General features: G+C 46.1%; 1 protein-coding gene across 6 annotated transcripts in view; it reads right to left on the bottom strand.

The window, feature by feature from the left end:
- Positions 1-19,902, bottom strand: part of PIKFYVE (phosphoinositide kinase, FYVE-type zinc finger containing) — a 2,266,845-nt gene that overhangs the window by 1,923,670 nt on the left and 323,273 nt on the right. For all 6 annotated transcript variants that reach the window (XM_078680343.1, XM_078680347.1, XM_078680342.1 and 3 more), the window contains exons 8-9: positions 7,764-7,902; positions 6,753-6,910 (exon numbers count right to left, since the gene is read on the bottom strand). In XM_078680343.1, coding sequence (XP_078536469.1) covers positions 6,753-6,910; positions 7,764-7,902 — 297 coding nt within the window. The remainder of the gene's footprint in view (positions 1-6,752; positions 6,911-7,763; positions 7,903-19,902) is intronic.

Here is a 19,902-nt window from a genome sequence, read left to right as displayed (position 1 = left end):
GGTTTCTTTAAAAATCTACATCTCTGCAACCCACCAGTGGGTTTTCTTCATTTAGGTGTCCTTAAATACATCCAAATATAACCTATATTTATAAATTGGTATCAGATTTGAGAGTCTCGTTTCTTTCTTCATCACTTGTTTTGGTGCGGTTTAAATGCTTTACACATGCTGTTCCTTGGTTGAAGCCACACCGCCCAAAGCCATTTACCTGTGTTTGACCTAAGATATGACTAACGAAGCCCGACTAGTCTTAGAATGGTTGGAAGTATATAACATGGTGAGGTCTTACAACGACACTGTATAATACATTCAATTTCTTCACAGGTAGTGTGGGGAGCAAGAGCTCAGAACTCAACAGTCAAGCAACAGACACAATAACTAAACAAAAAGCCCAGTGCTGGTCTTTCATGGAAAAGAAAGTGTTTTAATATCATGGCAGTGCTAAATACTACACAATTCAAAACCCTCCCATGCATTTACGGTATTTTAATCCCTCTTAAGGTCGAGATCCCGCTATTATCCACAACACTCAGGCAAGATTAGTCTCTGGTGCTGAGGACTCAAAAGTTTTCACTGGCTCGATGAACAGTTCAGTGCAATGTTTTTATCATTCCTTTTGTAAATAATTTCAAGCAAATGCATCTGGCTCACCTACACAATTAGCTGGTTGTTTGCTGCTGCCGGGCTATACAGTGGACACGAGTGCCACCCTCGCCCTCACATCTTGGCTCTTCTTTCATGGGGGGAATGGCAGTGGCAACATTGTCAAGACAGGATTAGTGGGGACATTCTCAAGGAGGAGGGTTTGTAGCAACACCCAACTCCAGAAGCAGCGACATGCTGTCCGGCTGAGGTCAGGTGCTCAGCGGAGGCAGGTGAAGCCTTCAGGCAGTTTCTCACAGGTAGATCCCTGGGGGCAGTTGTGACCTCTGGGCAGTTCAGAGATCTTCATTTTACAGCAGTGCGGTTTTCCTTTCTTTGACAGCTGTGGCAGCACCAATCTTTCGAGCCTGCGTGACAGTCAGGCTTCATATTATTACATGCTCTGGTACAATCTCGATATACCTCACTTATGAATTTCACCCAGCGACATGGCGACCAGTTTATATTAAGGAACACTGGTGGGTGGCTCTCTTGGGGAGTCGGCTTCCTCTGGAACTCCTCACTCTGGGAAAACCGTGATCTTCTCCTAGATAGTCTTGTCTCCTGCAGGGTTACGCACACTCCATTCAGGCCTGTAGGCAGGCTTATTGGCTCTTTGAGCAAACCTTTAGGTTCTGAAGCAAAAAGTGGTAACTTCAGGTATTGGCCTGTTATTTCTGGAAACTGTCAGACAAACTCCAGCCATGGGTGCACAGCATCTCTTCAAGTACTCTGGGGAGCATTCCTTTTCTCGGTCAATGAGAACTTGAGACTGGAACACAGTGGATTGATTTAGATGGCACTTTTATACACATTTTCCTGAAGGGATCTGGATTCAGAACCAGTTTGGGTCTTCTAAATTACATTTTCAGGCTGCCCTCCAGAAAAAAACTTTGCACAAAAGTATGCTTCTCACAGCAGGCAGCAATGGAGCTGGTCCACCTAGGAGTATCTACAATATAGATAGAATAAAGTGCAAGTTATTTGCACCTGGATTTCATCAGCTTTCCTGAGATAGTAATTAAAGACAGAGAAAAGGGCAAGCCTGGCCTAGAAATCTCTCCTTCAACAACAAACTACAGTGCCACCCTTCACTTCTATTCAGTGCCTAATCTGTAAAAGAATGAGTGCTGGTGCCCACAGCTCTGTTCAGAAGCCTGTAGAAGCTGTTAAATGTTGGGTCTCTTTAATCCACTATCAAACTATCCCTACACCTTTACTACACTTCGCTCCCTGCTTTCTCCCTTTCTGGCTTTTTTCCCAATCTAATCTCTTCTTTCAAAGTTTGTGCATTTACCCTTTCTTGCTCACAGTCCATATCTGATGAGGAAAAAGAAGTGTTAGTGCTCAAAAAACGAGAGCCAGTGGTGCCCACTCACTCAAATTAAGGTCTTAAAGGAATGTCTAAAAGTAGCCATGTCTCCATTCTCCTCACGTCGGTGGCTGGATCTTCATGTTCCAGCCACAGGAATTCTAGCAATACACTTCCACTGTCTGAGGGATACTGTCCTCATCTTGTTTTTCTCCCTGAGTTTTATATAGCGCAGACTGGCCCCGAAGGTATCAGAGCACTTTACATGAGCACCGGTTCCATTGCAGACTGACACATTCACTTAGTTAGGCACAGGAAGAATCACAGAATGCCCAGAATCACAGAATGCTGAGCGTCCCTTGCCAAGACACAAACCCGGTTCCCCAACTAGGGCTAGGGGCTTTAGGGACTATAGGGAGGTCTTTAGGATCCTTAAATACGATACTTCCCCTTTGATAGTATTTGCCACAGCTAGATTTCTCCAATCTATGTGGTACACAAGATGTGCAATACTAAAACAGGAAGCCCATTCCTTGCACTAAGGGTTACTTTCTAGGAGGTATCATATTCTTCTTTTTGTTTCCACATATTTTTAGCAATTTTATATATCGACACTGGTGTATTTACTTGAAGTTTGTAATAACTGTAGGAACTGTTCGTATGAGATTTTTATTACAAGGTTTTAATTGGTTGACGCCCTAGCCGTTAGGCTGTCTTGTGCCACCCTAAACCAGGGGCATCCAAAATGGATTTCACAGTAGGCAGACTAACACCACATACAGAGTCCCACTCCCATACATGTGCTGCACAAGCAGTGCACCGATACACACATATGCACTCAGGACGACAGTGCAAGATTCAGTTTCACATCACAGAACCGTACAAGGGTGAAATCTGCAGACCATCCTCACAATGACACAGGAAAAAGGTATGGTCACACTGTAGATTCGTAAACACAGAGCGTTCTTAGGACCACTTAATGTGATACACACAAGGCATGGACAGTTGTCCACTGGCTACTAGGAGGGCATGTTTGGTGTCCCCCCTCCAGGTTACCATACAAGCTCTCTACCTCACACTATCAAATACAAATGTAAGCCTCTGTTATGTTATGATGGCTTAAAGAGCGCACGGCTGCCCCAGCAAAGGGGCGTGCCGGCACTGAAGCAGAAAACTGCACAGCTAGTGGCCAGAAAAAAACTTACAGCGGAGGGAAGAGGAATGTTTTGACAGTTTTACGAAAAGGCAGATCGGTCTTTACACTGCGGTTGGAAAAGGGCAGCGCACATGCAGCATGATGCCTGGGGCAAAAAAATAGTCAAGATATCCTTTTCACTCACAAATCCGGTACAAACTACAGGGGCATATGCCCATCTGCCAGACAAGGGACATACTTACCTGCACTTCTTGCCCGTCCTCCATGTTGACTGTAGACATGTTTTTTGCTTGCACTGGTTTAATAAAGCATGTAGCTACGCGAAGAGGCGTTTGATCAGGGAGGTCAAATCGGGCTCTACTACTAGCATTAGCATGGCGAGGGAGGTGTACAAAACCTTGATTAAGGAGGCGAGGGCCGAGTGGGAAGCCGCCAGGTGGGATAACATCCGAGTGGCATTGGGAGCATGAGATTTCAGGTATTATAGAGTCGGGTCAGCCGAGGGGAAGTCTGCCATCATCCCTAATCTAAGTGAAGACGTGTGGCTAGATCACTTTAAGCCCTTGTATTCATCTGGCTACAGTGACCACCACGAGGAGGCCGTAATGCAATCCAGTCCCACGGATTTGTCTCTCCTGGAAGGCCCGGCCTGGCCTGCCCACCTTGCTCTGTCCATGAAGTGCGGGTGGCCCTCGATAGTTTGAAATTAGGAAAAGCCCCGGGCCTGGATAGGATTCCAGGGGATCTCTACCGTAGTGAACAAAAGGTATGGGCCCCCTACCTTTGCGTTTATTTCAACGCCATTCTTCAGGGTATGGAGATCCCCAAAACCTGGCTGGGAGCTGAAATAATCCCCATCCACAAGAAAGCCTCCCCCCTTGACCCGGCTAACTACCGCCCCATAGGTTTGATCGATGTCCTCCAGAAATGTTTTGCCCGCCTTTTGTTATCTAGGTTGCAGAGTTGGATGGATGACCAACACATCCTAACCTCCCTTCAGGCGGGCTTTCGAGCAAAAGTTTCCACCATAGACCAACTGTTTAGATTACAGTTGGTCTTCTGGAAGACGGTCACTATTGGGGCGGGCAGTTTGTTTTTGATTTTTGAGGACCTTCGGTCCGCATTCGACCTGGTCCACAGAGATAAGTTGTGGGCTTTATTGCTGGCGATGGGTGTCCCCCCTTATTTGTGCCACCTATTTAAACGATTACACCAGGGCACATATGCTAGGGTGAGATATGGGAGGAGCGGGGAGTTGTTGGCCCCCTTCCCGGTAGAGAGGGGAGTAAGGCAGGGGTGCGTTCTGGCTCCCACCCTCTTCTCCCTTTTTCTCAATGGGCTAATAGACCATCTCTCGGGTGCTAAAGATCTGGAGTCTCCCAGTTTAGCTGGGAGACTGATACCTGCCCTAATGTTCGCTGATGACACTCTCCTGGTGTCAAAAACGTCAGGGGGTATACAGCGCACACTAGAGGCATTTTGTTCCTTTTGCCATCTGAGACATTTGGAGATTAATCTCTCGAAAACAAAGTTCATGGTCTATAACTATAAATTGCCTAATTGCCCCCACCCGCACATGAATGAAATAGTGTTGGACCGTGTGTCCACCTTTGAGTACTTGGGGGTCACACTGAATGACAAGATGGATTGGGGGTCCCACAAGGCCAGGGCCAACTTAAAGTTGGCCCAATCATCGGGTGGTATTTTAAAGGTTTTTAATGACACCTCATCGAAACTTCTCAGCCCGCCTCTTCAGATCTACAAGGCCCAGGCAAGAGGGGGCGCACTCTATGGCGTTGAGCTATGGGACCATACATCAGTTGCCTCTATGATGCTCACGGAAAATAGTTTTATTAGGCTTTTGCTCCGTCTGCCTATGAGCTCACCCTTGACCCCGCTGCGGTTGGACCTGGGTCTTGTACCAATCCAGGAGATCGTAGCTAATCGCCCTCTCCTGTATTAGAGGCATCTTTGGGCGACTCCTGAGCTTTCTAGTTATAGAGAGGACCTAAGAGACATTCTACAGAAGGGGACCCGGGGGAAAATACCTTGGTTGAATTATATCATGCACCTCTACCATGCTTTAAGTAGAGGAGACATGTGGTTGTCTCCCTAGGTCTCCTGTCCTCTGCTTTCAAAAAAACTACTAAATGTAGCTCTAAGGAGGTATAGCATGGAAATCATAACAAGTAATCCATTGACGGGTAGCCTAACGGATATTTTTTTGAACATTAAGGCTTATCCCCGCTTTGAAGTCTTTTTGGATGATATCCAGCCCTCCTTGGCTAAAAAACTTTATATCCAATTTAGACACAGTGCATTGCAATTGAGGGCGGTAACGTGCAAATGGCGGAACGCTTACCCAACGGCAAGTACATGCCCGGGGTGTTCGAGTGATAGTGAGACAGATCTGCATGTTTTGCTCTTCTGTCCCACTTACGCCAGGGCAAGAGAGAAATGGATTCTGCAGCTTTGTAGGGCTAGGGGCTTTAGGGACTATAGGGAGGTCTTTAGGATCCTTAAATACGATACTTCCCCTTTGATAGTATTTGCCACAGCTAGATTTCTCCAATCTATGTGGTACACAAGATGTGCAATACTAAAACAGGAAGCCCATTCCTTGCACTAAGGGTTACTTTCTAGGAGGTATCATATTCTTCTTTTTGTTTCCACATATTTTTAGCAATTTTATATATCGACACTGGTGTATTTACTTGAAGTTTGTAATAACTGTAGGAACTGTTCGTATGAGATTTTTATTACAAGGTTTTAATTGGTTTTTATTATTGTGATGTGTTACTGTGTACATATGGCCTTTTTATGGTATGTTACCGAAATACAGAACTTTGACTGACTGACATGTTTTTTGCTTGAGTTTGACTTGAAGACTGCACAATGTACAAGATGGTAGTTTACCTAAAGGATTACCTTTTTCTATAGTGGACATGACAGCTTTCTCTTCTATTGTTTAATGTTACCTTCCTAATAATGTGAGTATTTCGGGTTTAGGGAGAGACTCTTCATCTCTTCCATTGACAGTATGGGATTTACCAGTGCACAATAAAACTTGCTCGGTCTCCCTTTGTGCGTTACCGGCTGTTGCCCAACAATTTGAAGTCTGTGGTGTTCCTTTTTGGTCTTGGATACACTTCTTGAATATGACCAGCCATAACTAATCTTTCTTTGAGTTCTCCCTAGCAAGTGGACCCGTGAAAAGAGAGAAAGACCAAGGATGCAATTCCTCCTGACAAGAGAAAGTTTTGAATTTTAAGTAAAGCTATTGTTTGGTTGGCCCAGGCTCTCCATCTTTCCGCATGACTTCTCTCATGATCCAGGCATTTCGTGACAGTCTTCTGAAAGTTCCAAACATACAATGAAAGCCTACTGCAAGGCGGTACATCATATATGTTCATGCATATCCATCATTAAAATCTTGAGCAGTTATACTGCATACATTGCTTCCTAAGTAATATCTGCTAACAGCCAGATTTGTGCAGAATGAATTTTGTAGTGATCTTGGAGTTGCAACTCCATTCAGAACAACAAATATAGTAGGACCTTTGACAAAGCCAGTTGAAGAAATGCCAGAGTATTAATAAGCAAACAATAGAAACTGCCAAAGTTTATATCCTATCTACATACCTTGTAGCTATATGTCCATTACGAATTAACCAATTGACCAGTTCCTTTCCCACAATGCAGTTGGGGTGTGTCCGCAACCAATATCGGTGGTCTTGAAACTCCATGCCACTGCTATTGTGACATATTTTTTTCCACAGTTCCTTCAGCTGAATGGAGTCCTAAGGCATAGAAATTAATTCATATCAACAAAGATACTGTACTGTTCACTGTTTTATGGTAGAATCAAAAATTCAAACAAGAAACAGTGGTCAAATACGGTTGCATTAGATCACTGTTTCCTGCCTGGTTTTATAACTATTACCAAAAGGCACTCAGCCAATGTAGAAAAGCAGCTATCCCCTTTCACTTCAATTCTTGGTAACTGATAATAGAGGTAATAAGAAAAGTGAACAAATGGGGAAAGGCCTATTTATTCCAAGATCATTTCAGATAGTATAGGAGATTCTCCCAGTGAGAATGTAACATCACTAATACATGAACATCTCAGGCTGAAGAAAGGGTATGATATTTTGCTGGCATGATGAATCCCGCACATGAATAATATCTTCTGTTTCATTCCATACCTTCTTGTGTTTAAGCATTTCAAGAGTATTTACCTTTGCAATTCATGTTACTATTATGTTGATGAAACATTATGTGGCTAAAACATCTTCACACAAAAGATAAAATATGGGTGTGCAATGGGAGTGTTGATAAAATCGTCTACATGTCTTATGTACAAGTTGTTTACATTTAATACATATTTAGATGCTTCTTTTAAAACCAAGACTTACTACAGGCTTTGGTAAGGTATATGACTTACTATTGATGACAACTAACAAATAATGTATTGGCTTATACAATTATGAAAGAGATTAAACATGTTTACTGAATGCACTGAGCATCATCAATAGAGATGGGTATGTGCGCCTTAGTTATAAACTTCAAACTTATCCATGTAAGAGAGGGTCAAAAGAGGAAGTCAGCCAATGTCAGTATGGTATGCAATATTTTTCGAACAACTAACTGTACCAGAAGAATTTTTCTTTCATCATCGCTGGTATCTGCTTTAAGGTAGGAGCGACTGGCCTGGGGACTAACAGATGTCTCATAAGGTGGTACCATAGGAGAGCAGGAACGATCCAGTGACAGATTTGTGATGCTTGCTGATCTGAATGTAAAGAAAGAAATAATAATTATGCGTATTCAAATTAAACTATAAACAATACTCTGCAACCTCTGAAAATCCTTTCATATATATTGTTAAGGTCCTATTCACATGTTAACGCTAAAATAGATTTGAAGTCAAAGCAAATACTTTTAATACGGAGAGTTCTGCAAAGTAGCATAAACAATCTACATCTAAGGAAAGCAATAGTCATACTAGCATGTTTTATTACTAAGCAACAAGGGTTATGCGTATAACTTCAAAATTACGAACGAGTAAATTACCACCTCTTGACTCCATTTTGTGCGTGCTGGTCAGCACTGCGCTTGATCTTTCCAATATATCATAAAAAAACAATTGGTTCTGTCAGGTAAGAAAATTTCTTTACAGTTCAAAATATTTGTGTAATGTCAATAAATCTTTGATGAAAATGGAACACGTATGCCAAAAACAATTTTTAGGCCGTATCAAAAACTTTTTTTACTTTTCTTTTCATCAAACAATGCACATAATCAAAAATACAAAAGAGGGCTGTCTAATTATTCAAAAGGCGGAACGACGCAAGTGACAAATTTACAGTGAATGAAGTGCCCAAGTGACAGAAGGTGACCGAGTGTATATACATGAGAGTGAAGAGATTTTGTAGGGAAAAAAGAAGAACTTTTGCAGGTCCAAACAATATATGATTTCAGTATCTCAAGTCAAAGCACAAATTGCTTAATAATTTAAGGACAACAAGACATAAGGATGATTGGACAAAAGTATCTGTCGATGTTTCGACCCTAAGAAACGCAAAAGTAAGGGAATGTCATGGCTGGTCTTCTTCAGGACTGGGGGACAGGAGATAACAGCCTGAGAGGGAAAAGGAATTCAAATGAGAATGCATTTCAAAGGGTACTGGTAAAAGAATGTCGGCCAGATGTGCCGATAAAATCACCAAATCCATATGTGTTAATGGATTCTGATAATTTGAATTTGCACCACCATTCTATTTTTTTTTTTAAATCTCTTTATTAGCATCAGATTGGTCCGTGCAAGCATACAATCACATAGTAAACTGATTACAATGAAAACGTAAGTGATCATTATACAAGATAAGTAAGTGGAGGACGAGACCAACAATATTACAAGCATTGCAAAACATTCTAGAACTCCGATTTTCCTTTTTCTAGATCGTAATGAAAATCTCACGTGTGAAAAGTTGATGCAAAGAGATATAACCTTTTCCAAACATAACAAAAATGAATGAGCCTTCGCGACAGAGAGAGCGACAAGCAACACATCAATCATGAGCAAGGTGGCAGCAACATTAGCATAGGCAGACGAGGGTTGATGGAACGACAAATGAAAAGACTTGGGTAATGCAACGTGTCCAATCGGGGCAAAGCAGGCAATGAACGGAGGAGGAAAACAACCTGTACCCAACCAGCACACACCTCAGAATTAGCAGCTCACGTCTACCCCTTTCCAACAGTGTATACATGCTAAGCCCTTCAGAACGCAATAGTCAGCGCTCGACTGTACCACTAGAACCATCTAGCCCACCCCTTCCGGGACAATAGAACTAGCAGCTTGGGAGTGTGTATCTCGCGTTATCTTGCTAACATACTGTCGATATGGGCCCCAGATGTCGACCGGGCGTGAAGCAGTTGGGACCTGCGTGGAGTATTCCACACTATTGGTATTGCATTGGGCAAGGCTACGCAACCATGTCTTGGAGTCGGGGATTCTTTTGGACCCCCAGAGTAAAGCAATTTCCCGTTTTGCCAGCAAGAAACCTATGGCAGCAAGTTTCCGCGCGGCACGGGGGAACTCAGCGACATACCCAAGCAGCGCAAACTCTGGCCTGGGCTGCAGCTCGCACTCTAAAATGTCGCCCAAGATGCAGTGTACCTGTAGCCAGTAGTTGTGTAGCTTTGGACAAGTCCATGTAAGATGTGCAAAATCGGCATGTGGGGCTTTGCATTTAGGGCAGTAATGAGGTCTGGCCGGGTCGATTTTGTGGGCCAGCGCCGGCGTGAAGTATAGGCGCCTCAAAAATTTAAAATGTATTAGCTTATGCCTACTGTTGACGGATACCTCCTTAGTGGGGCGGCAACAGGCAGTCCATTGGACGTCCGTGATAGTAACTCCCAGATCGGTTTCCCATGCCGCACGGACCCTCGCGTCCGAAGCAGGAAGGGCCGCTATACAGAGTCCATACAACCTGGAAACCATATGGGCTCCCGTTTGTGACTGGAGTAGGAAAGTTAGCGCAGCCATGTCATCTGGCGGTAGTGGGAACGAGGAAAACTGCGCTCTAAGCATGGATCGCACTCTGGTCAGGACAAATGAATCCATAAACGTCCGGTCCGTGAAACGCGGATCCTCGGATACCGAAAAAACATGTCCGTCCGGGAATAGGTCTCCTATTGTGGCGAGCTGGTATTTGGACAACGTTTTGCGGACCACTGTCTCCGCGGTGATGGGGAGCCAGTGTGGGTTCGGTAGTGGAAGAGCCGGAGAGTACAACACGTCTAACTGGAGCAGTCTACGTAATTGCATCCAAGCCCACGATGTAGTGGACACAGTCTGTATGTCTAGCGGGTCTCGGGGTAAGCCTTTGGGCAATATTGAATTGAGGGCAAGCGGTAGTACCAAGTCTGCTTCAGGCCTCAGATATGGGATCCGAGCGTCTGGATGGAACCAAGGATGTGCATAGGCGCATTGCGCGACTAGGTAGTAAAGATAAAAGTCTGGCACTCCAAAGCCACCTCTTTCATAAGGCAGTGTCAGGATGCGCCACGAGACTCTCGGGTTCTTGTCTCCCCACACCAACCGCAGCAAAAGAGAGCGGAGTTGGGTGAAGAAGATTTGAGTGAGCGGGATCGGTATGTTATTAAATAAATATAGAAACCGGGGAAGTATAATCATTTTGATTATGGCGATACGGCCAGCCATCGAGAGAGGGAGGCGAATCCAACGCGTTATATTATCCTCCAGAAAGTCCAACGCCCGGCCGTAATTCAGACGAATCATGGATACCGTGTCCAGATGAATGTGGATGCCCAGATATTTCACCGAATCAGCATTCCACTCAAGCGGGAACGGACACTCCCAGCGGGCAGTGGAGGGGGTGAGTGGAAAGATGTCGGATTTGTGCCAATTAATACGAAGGCCAGAGTACTCCCCAAAGCGTGTCACCTCTAGCAGCAAAGGCGCCAGATTGGTCTCCGGAGATCTGACATATAGAATGGTATCATCTGCATAGAGGGAGATGAGTACCGGACCCGTCCGAAACTGGAGCCCGCGGTGTAGGTGGCGCTCCTGAAAGTGTCGTACCAAAGGGTCCATGGCCAGAATATATAGTAGGGGGGACAGGGGGCATCCCTGTCTGGTTCCCCGGGAAAGAGGGAAGCTATCAGAGAGCGTGCCATTAAGGCGCAGCCACGCTCTAGGTGCGGTATAAAGCAGCTCGACCGTGGAGACAAACAGTGACGGCATGCCCATCCGGTTCATGACCGACAGAAAAAACGACCACTCCAGGGAGTCAAACGCCTTCTCGGCATCCAAGAACACCGCAGCCGCCGGTGTACCTGGGTCTATTCTGTGGAGCACAGAAAACAGCGTCCGTAGATTAAAGGAGGTGGATCTATGGGGGACGAATCCGGACTGGGCCGGCGAAATGATAGATTCCATAAGTAAAGACAGTCGTGTTGCAAGGACTTTTGCCAAAATCTTGTAGTCAAGATTGAGTAAGGAAAGGGGCCTATACGAGCCAAGCCTCGTGGGGTCCCGTCCCGGCTTAGGAAGTAAAATGATGACTGCTTCTCGTAGTGTGGGAGGCAGACTCCCGGTCTCGAGCGCCTCCGCATACACCTCAATCAGGCGCGGTACCAGTTCCTCTTTGTATTCTTTATAAAAGTCGGCCGAAAAGCCATCTAGACCCGGCGCCGAGGAGCCCTTCAATGCATCAATGGCTTCCACAACGCAGTCCGGATCGATAGGCATCGCCAGAAATTCTTGCATGTGTTTTTCCAGGAATACCATAGAGATCTCGTCGATATAGGGGCCTGGGTCGCGACAGTCAGCAGTCAGAGTGGAGGTGTACAATTCTTTGTAGTAGGATAGGAAGGCATCGCAAATGGCAGGGGTGGTCTGGTGACGAACACCCAGTTCATCCACCATGTCAGAGATGTATGAAGCCTGGCGGGGAGGACGGAGCAATTGGGCCAAGAGCTTGCCAGGCCTATCTCCCTCTCCGTATTGTCTAGCTGAGTGTTGTGCGCAGAGATATGTCAGTTCCCTTTCTGCCATGTCCCTGAACTCCTGCAGCAGCTCCAGCCTTTTCGCCTCTATCCTACCGCCTGTGTCTGTGAGCGCGTCCACGTCCAGCGTGGCAATTTCATTCTCGATACGTGTCAGGGAGGCACGGATCTCGCGCAGAGCCCCTACGTGTTTATTGATGCAAACCCCTCTAATAGTGGCCTTGAATCCCTCCCACAATGTAGCCCAAGTGTCCACTGTGCCCTCGTTGAGCTCAAAATACTCCTCAATTGCAGTACGAACGTCTTCTTTGAAGACCGGATCAGCTAACGCCTTGCCAGGGAAGCGCCATTGTTTCTCATATCCTCCCAGCCTGGGAACCAGTAGGGTTAGCACAATGGGAGAGTGATCAGACATCGTGCGTGGGAGTGTCGAATGATCTCCTACCCAGCCGGCCACCCCTGGGGAAAGAAGCCAATAGTCGATTCTGGTGCTAGTGTTGTGATATCCAGAGTGATGGGTATAGGCAGGTGCGTTAGAGTGTAAACGGGCCTCGATGTCAATTAGTGGGTAGTGCGTGCACATATCTGTCAGCACAGCGCGTGAGCGGGGTTTACTATCAGGGGAAGAGGAAGTACTGTCTCTGGTAGGGTTCATCAACAGGTTAAAGTCGCCCCCTATCACTAACATGTCAGTGTCCAATCGTAGCAGAGCATCCTGGAGATTCTGAAGAAGGCAGGGGAATCTGAATTGGGACCGTATACCCCAACAAAGGTGATCTTGAAGCCAAGAAGCATCCCTGTAACTATAACATATCTGCCATCCTCATCAAATATACTAACTGAGTGCACAAATGGGACGCGCCTATGTATCAGTATCGCCACCCCCCTCGCGTATCTGCTATAGCTAGAGAAAAACCTGTGCATGCCCCAGCTTTTTGCAAAGGAGGAGGAGTCAGACCTCACCAGGTGTGTCTCCTGCAAAAACAATACATCCACCCCATGTCGCGCAGCGTAGTTTAAAACCTGCCGTCTCTTTCTCGTGTCATTTAAACCTCGGACATTCCAAGACATGAGGGTAAGTCTGGAAGGACCAGACCGCTGCCCTACCTTAGCCATTCAAATCCGAATGAATCATAGTAAAACATGTGTGTGCAGAACCGCCGCCTCCCTCCCGCAAAACAGGCATCATTCATAGAGAAAAACAGAGCATTTCCACAAACATTAGAACCAGAGCATAAAACAACCCTCCCCAACCTCCCCCCACCCAGCCACTCCTTAAGCCCTAGGAGGCTATTCCCACCCCGAAGAAGAAAACCAGTATCAACAGACAAAAACAGTTGTCCAGTAATGTACCTGAAAAATAAAGACAAAGTAAAAGAAAAGTACAGTACGGCTCGTGCCATGGGGGTTGGCAACGCTCCGCCATGCGAGAACCGCAATCGGGGCAACATTCAATTCTCAACAAGTATATAAAACACTGCAAAAATTAGCAACATCATGAGATGCATAATACTGAAGTAAATGGCCTGTCAAGGAAAAGATAGTGCAGAAACAAGTCAACCCTGTCCGCTCTCAGCAAAAAGGTCAGCACTAGCCTGCGAGTCCGTGTGTGGCGGAGATCTTTGGGCATCGCCAGAGTTTCGAGGCGACCCCGTTTTTGTAGGCTCGACAAAAGTCCTGTGCCTCCGCAGGGGAGTCAAAAATGCGAAACCTGCCATCCACGTCCACTCTGAGCCTGGCAGGGTACAGCATTCCGTAACGTAAGCCCAGTTTGCGCAAAGCAGCCTTGACACCAGTGTACTTACGGCGCGCATCTTGGACCATGATTGTGAAGTCCGGGTAGAAAGAAAGCACATCACCCTGCCACCTAACCTCGCCCGCCTCTCTGGCAGCCTTCAGCGCCGCGTCCCTGTCTCTGAAGTTCATGATTCTGGCTATAATGGGTCGGGGCGGCAGACCTGGATTAGGCCGGGGCCCCAGCGATCTATGTGCGCGCTCCACTACGAAGCCAGCTGTGAACGTGTCTCGACCAAAAAGTTTGATTAGGAGATGCTCCACAAAAGTGTCAAAGCGTCCGGTAGCCGTCGTCTCCGCCACACCAATTATTCGAATATTATTGCGCCTACTGCGCGCTTCCAAATCTTCGTTCTTAATTGCGACGTCTTTAAGGATCTTTTCCACGCGCTCCAATCTTTTCAGCGTCGACGCAGCTCCATCTTCGATGTCGGAGACTCTGGATTCAGCCAAGTCCAGGCGCCTATCGTGCAACTGAATCGTCGCGCCCATGTCCGCCATTTTCTTTTCGAGGGTATCGAAGCGGGAGTCCAAGGCCTTGAATCCTGCACGCATCTCACCCATCATCTCAGCGACCAGACCAGCGGTGTCGTTCGCCGCCGCCTGGCCCCCGGTGTCCGCAGCAGATGTAGGCGAAACCGCAGCCGTACGGAGGGACGCCGTACCGAAGGTAAGCCTCTTCTGGGTGGCATCTTTCTTAACCATGTTGGAAATGGTGGCGGGCAGGTCACCAGCACCGCAGGACCCAGGACAGCTGCGACCAGTCAGAGTGTCGAGCACAGTCCCAGGACACCCCGCCAACAAGGCGTTCAGGCCGGGACCAATGGATCAGGGGCCCCCGATACCTCCTCGCGGCAGGGCAGGTCCGCACCGCAGAGGCCTCAGAGACGCCAAGGCCAAGTCACGCAGTACCAGGGGGTCTCCGTGTCGGGGTGGCCACCCCGTCTGGAGCAAAGCGTTAGAGGCCCCTCGTAGTAAGTAGGGCCAGAAGATGGCCGCGTCGAACACTCAGCAGCAGCCGGTAGGACCAGGACTCCGCCAAGACCGGTAGCAAATGGCAGCGTAGTAGGGGGACCAGGCACTCAGGTCAACGAGACACCTTCAGCAAAATTGGGCAAAGTCACACAGGTGATGTAGCCAGCGCCGGACTTGCAAGTGTGCATAGACGTGTGGCAATGGTGGCCGGTGGCAGCAGCATGTGAGCAGGAGAGCGTGTAGTTCCCGGGCCTGCTGGGGGACAGACGTGGGTCTGGGGTGCGCGTTAGCGGTGGGGGCAAAGGTGACGAGCCCCCACCGAGTGCAGCGATGCGTGGCCTCCCAAAGAGCGCCTCAGAGCCCGCCAGTCGCACCCCCCGTCACCCACCACTCAACCCCGGAGCCCGCCGCCCGCCCGCCACCGCACGCCCCAGGCAGTCTCCAAAAATCGAGGCCCCGGCTCCCAAGGCCGGACCAGGCCGCGAGAGCCGGTCGCGTACCGAGGGACCGCCCCTCCACCAGCGGAGACCACCGGGGCAAAGCAGCGGGCCCGGGAGAGCCCTACAGCGACCCCAAGGCCGAGGGGGACAACGAAGAGGCAACCAAAAAGACTCACCAGGCGCTCCGGCGCTACAGAGTAACGTCTCGCGAGGCACAGCAGGCCTCAGCACCCCTCCGCTGTTCCGCCCGTTCTCGCTGTCCCCCGGCCTCCAAACTCGGTCAGCTGCATCAGGTGGTGTTAGGGGTCGGTGTCAGGCATTTCCCGACCCCAGCGCAGTGCCGGATCTCCTGTGAATGGCCCCGGTCCCTTCTCGCTCGGCGGAGCTCTACAATCAGGCGGCCATTTCGTTCGCCTGCGTAGCCACGCCCCCCGCACCACCATTCTATTCATGAAGTAGGCGAGAACATTTTGACGAAGGACTCTTAATTAATGAAAGAAAAGAGGGCCTAGTTAGTGTGAACTTGGACTGATTTAGTAATCAGTGGTCCCCCGGCTGCTCCAATTACTGCTGAAATACCTAGGTCTATCAGGGAAGAAGGTCCGCCTCAAATATTATGGCCCATCTTAGCTCCATGTGGGGATAAGAGCATGCCTCTAAACAAGAATGAAACTACCCATTACACTAATGTAATTAACCAGAAAGTTTAAACTGAAATGGAATTGTCTAAATCGAATATATTATTTTGGAACATGGCTGGGCTGCGCCAGAAGGTGAAAGATCCACAATGGGTCGCCTTTAATGGAGACTTTTTAATATTGTGTTTTAAAGAGACTTGGACAATGAACGAGGTGCACATAAATGGACATAAAACCTACCACACTCCACCTGTGAACTCAGTGTGTGGTAGAAATAAGGGGGGGGGGGGAAATGCACCTACATTTCCACTAGTATAACTGTCAACTGGATTAATTTTAAAATCTTCAAAAGATTTTACCAAGTCTTGCTATTGTATATGGATAAAAAGCGTTCTGTGGCTCTTGTAAACATTTACAATAATATTCCCAAAGAGCAGCTAGGCCATCACCTGGGTGAATTAAGGAAAGATATCTGTAATATACAAGAAAGCTCTATGGATGACCTATGCATTATTTGGGGTGGGGATTTTAATGTTAGTGTTTGTCAGTAAGCTGTGAAGGGTATTTGTGGCGTTTGTTCGGAACAAGATGTGGAGTCTGCACACTTTGCTCCTATTGCATCTGGCGATCTGCTTAACATTATTGTGTATCAATTTGACTCAGGGATCGAAAATGAACTCTGCACCCCATAGTCCCATTTAAGAACACTTTTAATGGCAGAGGACGAGGCTCCATTATTAGTTTAATTTTGATCACAAAGATGCATACTAACAGGGTGATCGTACAAATACAATGAGTGATCATTTCCCAATAAGTCTCTCTATTTGCCTACCATTTGATACACCGTACAGGGGGCCCCAGGAAGAAAGATTCCCTTTCGAACCCACGCTTAAAAGACTAAATGGGTATACCCTGAGTTGGACAAAAATTGACCCAACCTTATTATTCAGTTAAATAATAAATAACTGTAAGAACAATGTGGCGGTTTTCCTTGATGAGTTGGCGACTGACTTGGAGGTCCTAAACTCATTTGCTATTATTGCAAAAGGGATTAGGGACCTATTGACAGTGCATATTAGGGAAAGGAAGACTAAGGAACAGGGATGGTTCGATACAGGCTGCACCAAAGCACATACTAACTTAAAGAATGTACAACATAGACGAAATAGTAGCCAACAGGAAAGAAAAATGGCCAGGGCCACCTACAAACTAGCGCTAAAGGAACATAAAGAAACATTAAGAGTGCAGGCCTGGCAGGCTCTGCGCGAGGCATGTGAACTCGGAGATAATAACACTTTCTGGAAGGTGGTTAATGCTCCTTTTTTAGCACCTAGAGATGCACCTTCAGTAGAATTAGCTATTACTGAAAGCTCTTGGGTTGAACATTATACCAACCTATATAATGAAGTCTAGCAAATTGAGGCCACAACTGAGTGGGACTCGCCCATTTTAAATGATGATTCTTCTCCGTTCCCCTTGGATCTATGTTTTACTCTGCAAGAAGTTGTATGTGCCATTAATGAAAGTGCTGCTGGTAAATCCCCTGGACCAGACGGTGTCCCAGCAGACGTGTACAAGTCTAATCTACCTTTCTGGGGACCCATGCTAAATCATGTATTAAAAGCTTGTTGTCAACAGGGTTTGTTACCATCATGGTCGGATTCTATAGTGGTCCCGATATTTAAAAAGGGGGATCGCAATAGTCCTACTTGCTACCGACCAATTTCCCTGCTGGATTCCTTTCTAAAAATTACAGGTTGCATCATTTTAAATAGGTTACAGTCCTGGGCGGAAGAGAAAGGTGTTCTTTCTAAATTTCAGTACGGCTTCCGTCAGGGTATGGGGACCATTAAACAGGGTCTGAATCTAAACCTTGTGATCGGTAAATATACACAAGCAAAATGAGAAAATTATTTTTAGCCTTTGTTGATTTAAGCTCTGCTTTTGATTGCGTGAGTCACAACAAACTATGGAGAATACTAAAAGAAATGGGCGTGGAAACAACTCTTATATCTTTTATGAGGCAGTGATATACGGATGCTGGTGCTAGAGTTCGCTATGGTAGGCAGGGCGAATGCACAGCCAAATTTCCCATTAGTAAAGGTGTAAGGCAGGGCTATGTGCTTGCCCTCTTACTTTTTAGTTTGCACATAAATGACTTGGGACATTTTTTAGCTGCAAAATGCCGGGACATCCCCATCATTGTGCCGGCATTGTTGTACACGGATGACGCGGTTTTAATGACGCGTATCCAATGAGGCCTACAGAGAGTTTTAACGAGTTTTACATTATTTATGGGTGCAAGGGGTTTGAAAGTAAATACCTCAAAAACACATATCATGAAATGTAGTAATAATAGTGCAAGGTGCCGTGTCATTTTTATTGATAATACAAAAGTAGACTGTATTAATAGATTTCCATACCTTGGAATTCAATTTGATTACCGAGGGACCTGGCGACCTGCTGTGCAGGCAAGACAATTGATGTTTATTAAGATGATTGGTGTGTTGTCTAATTTTGCTAGAAGGCTAGGTAGAAGACCAATCCCAGAATTAATATTGATATATAAAGCTAAGTGTCTATCTACAGCTATGTATGGAGCAGGCATTTGGGGCTACATGGACGTGAACCCCATCCAACTAATAGAAAACGCATTTACAAAGTATCTACTGGCCGTCGCTTCGAGCACGGCAAACTATGTCACTGTGAACTTGGGCTGACTTGTATAGCAGATCTGGGCAAAATGGAACTGATTTTACTGTGGCACAATGTAGGAAGAGACTAACTTTAACCGTGAGGAGATTAGGGATTGCTTGAGTATAGAGATGGGGTCCTCTATCCCGTGGCTAAATTACATAAAAAAATTCACGTGTGATATTGACCACCCAGAATATTTTGAAAATCCAGACAGTATCACCAAACTGATGTAAGTCTTTAACCCCTTCCATGCTGATGACGGCCCCCATCCGTCATGCATCACGGTGGGCGTGTGCTGATGACGGCTGGGGGCTGTCATGATCCCGCCCACTCTTTAAAACGGCCGCATAGCGCGAAAATTCGCCACGCATGCAAGGGGTTAAAAGCACTTACAAATAGACTCACCACGGAGATTGTTAAACTATCAGTCATCATGCTATGCTATCCAGCCATACCTAGTTTGTGTCCCTTGGCCCTATGAAGGATGCTTTTAACACGATTTCACTTGGGGATCATACATAGATTGGTGAGTTTCCCCATTACTAATGATTGGTCGAAAACATTAGGTGCCTGCCCATGTGACGCTATATCACAACAATCTACATTACACATCACCCTATTTTGTCATTTTTATTTGCACCCAAGAAAAAGATTTTTAAAACCAGTTTTAAAAAAGATGGGACTGAGAATGTCGTATAGCGTTTTTAGCGATGCAAAGTTTAGATGATGAACTTACAATTTTAGCTGTCGTTTCTTTTCTGAAAAATGTTATGAACTATAGTACATTTTTATGCAAATAGCTGAGGTATGACTATTTTTAATTATCATGAAATCATTTCCTTGTAAAAAAAAGTGTTTTTAGAAAGAATGTCTAGTATAGTGCTTTTATGATTTAAAAATTAAATCGAATAATGCTATCTTTGATTTGTGTTAACTAAACCAGGCTCAACCATATCCAGTAATTATAAATCTTGGGTCCACTATCGCATGCACAACACTATTTTTGTTCCTTTCCCCAGACACCGCACCTCTTGGAGGGTCACTGTTTACTCCCCGATAGGCTATTGAGAGAAAGACAGTTACTGGTAGCCTATTTATAGGAAGTGGCACAGGCATATTTTCTATACCCCTAGGATAAAGTTCTGAATAACTTGTCTGTGAATCTGTGCAGAAGTGCAGACTAACTTCTGCATGAATGCATTGTATGATTGT

Source organism: Lissotriton helveticus, chromosome 3_1 (assembly GCF_964261635.1).
Source record: "Lissotriton helveticus chromosome 3_1, aLisHel1.1, whole genome shotgun sequence".
Taxonomy (NCBI): domain Eukaryota; kingdom Metazoa; phylum Chordata; class Amphibia; order Caudata; family Salamandridae; genus Lissotriton; species Lissotriton helveticus.
This window is presented reverse-complemented; position numbering and strand designations above follow the sequence as displayed.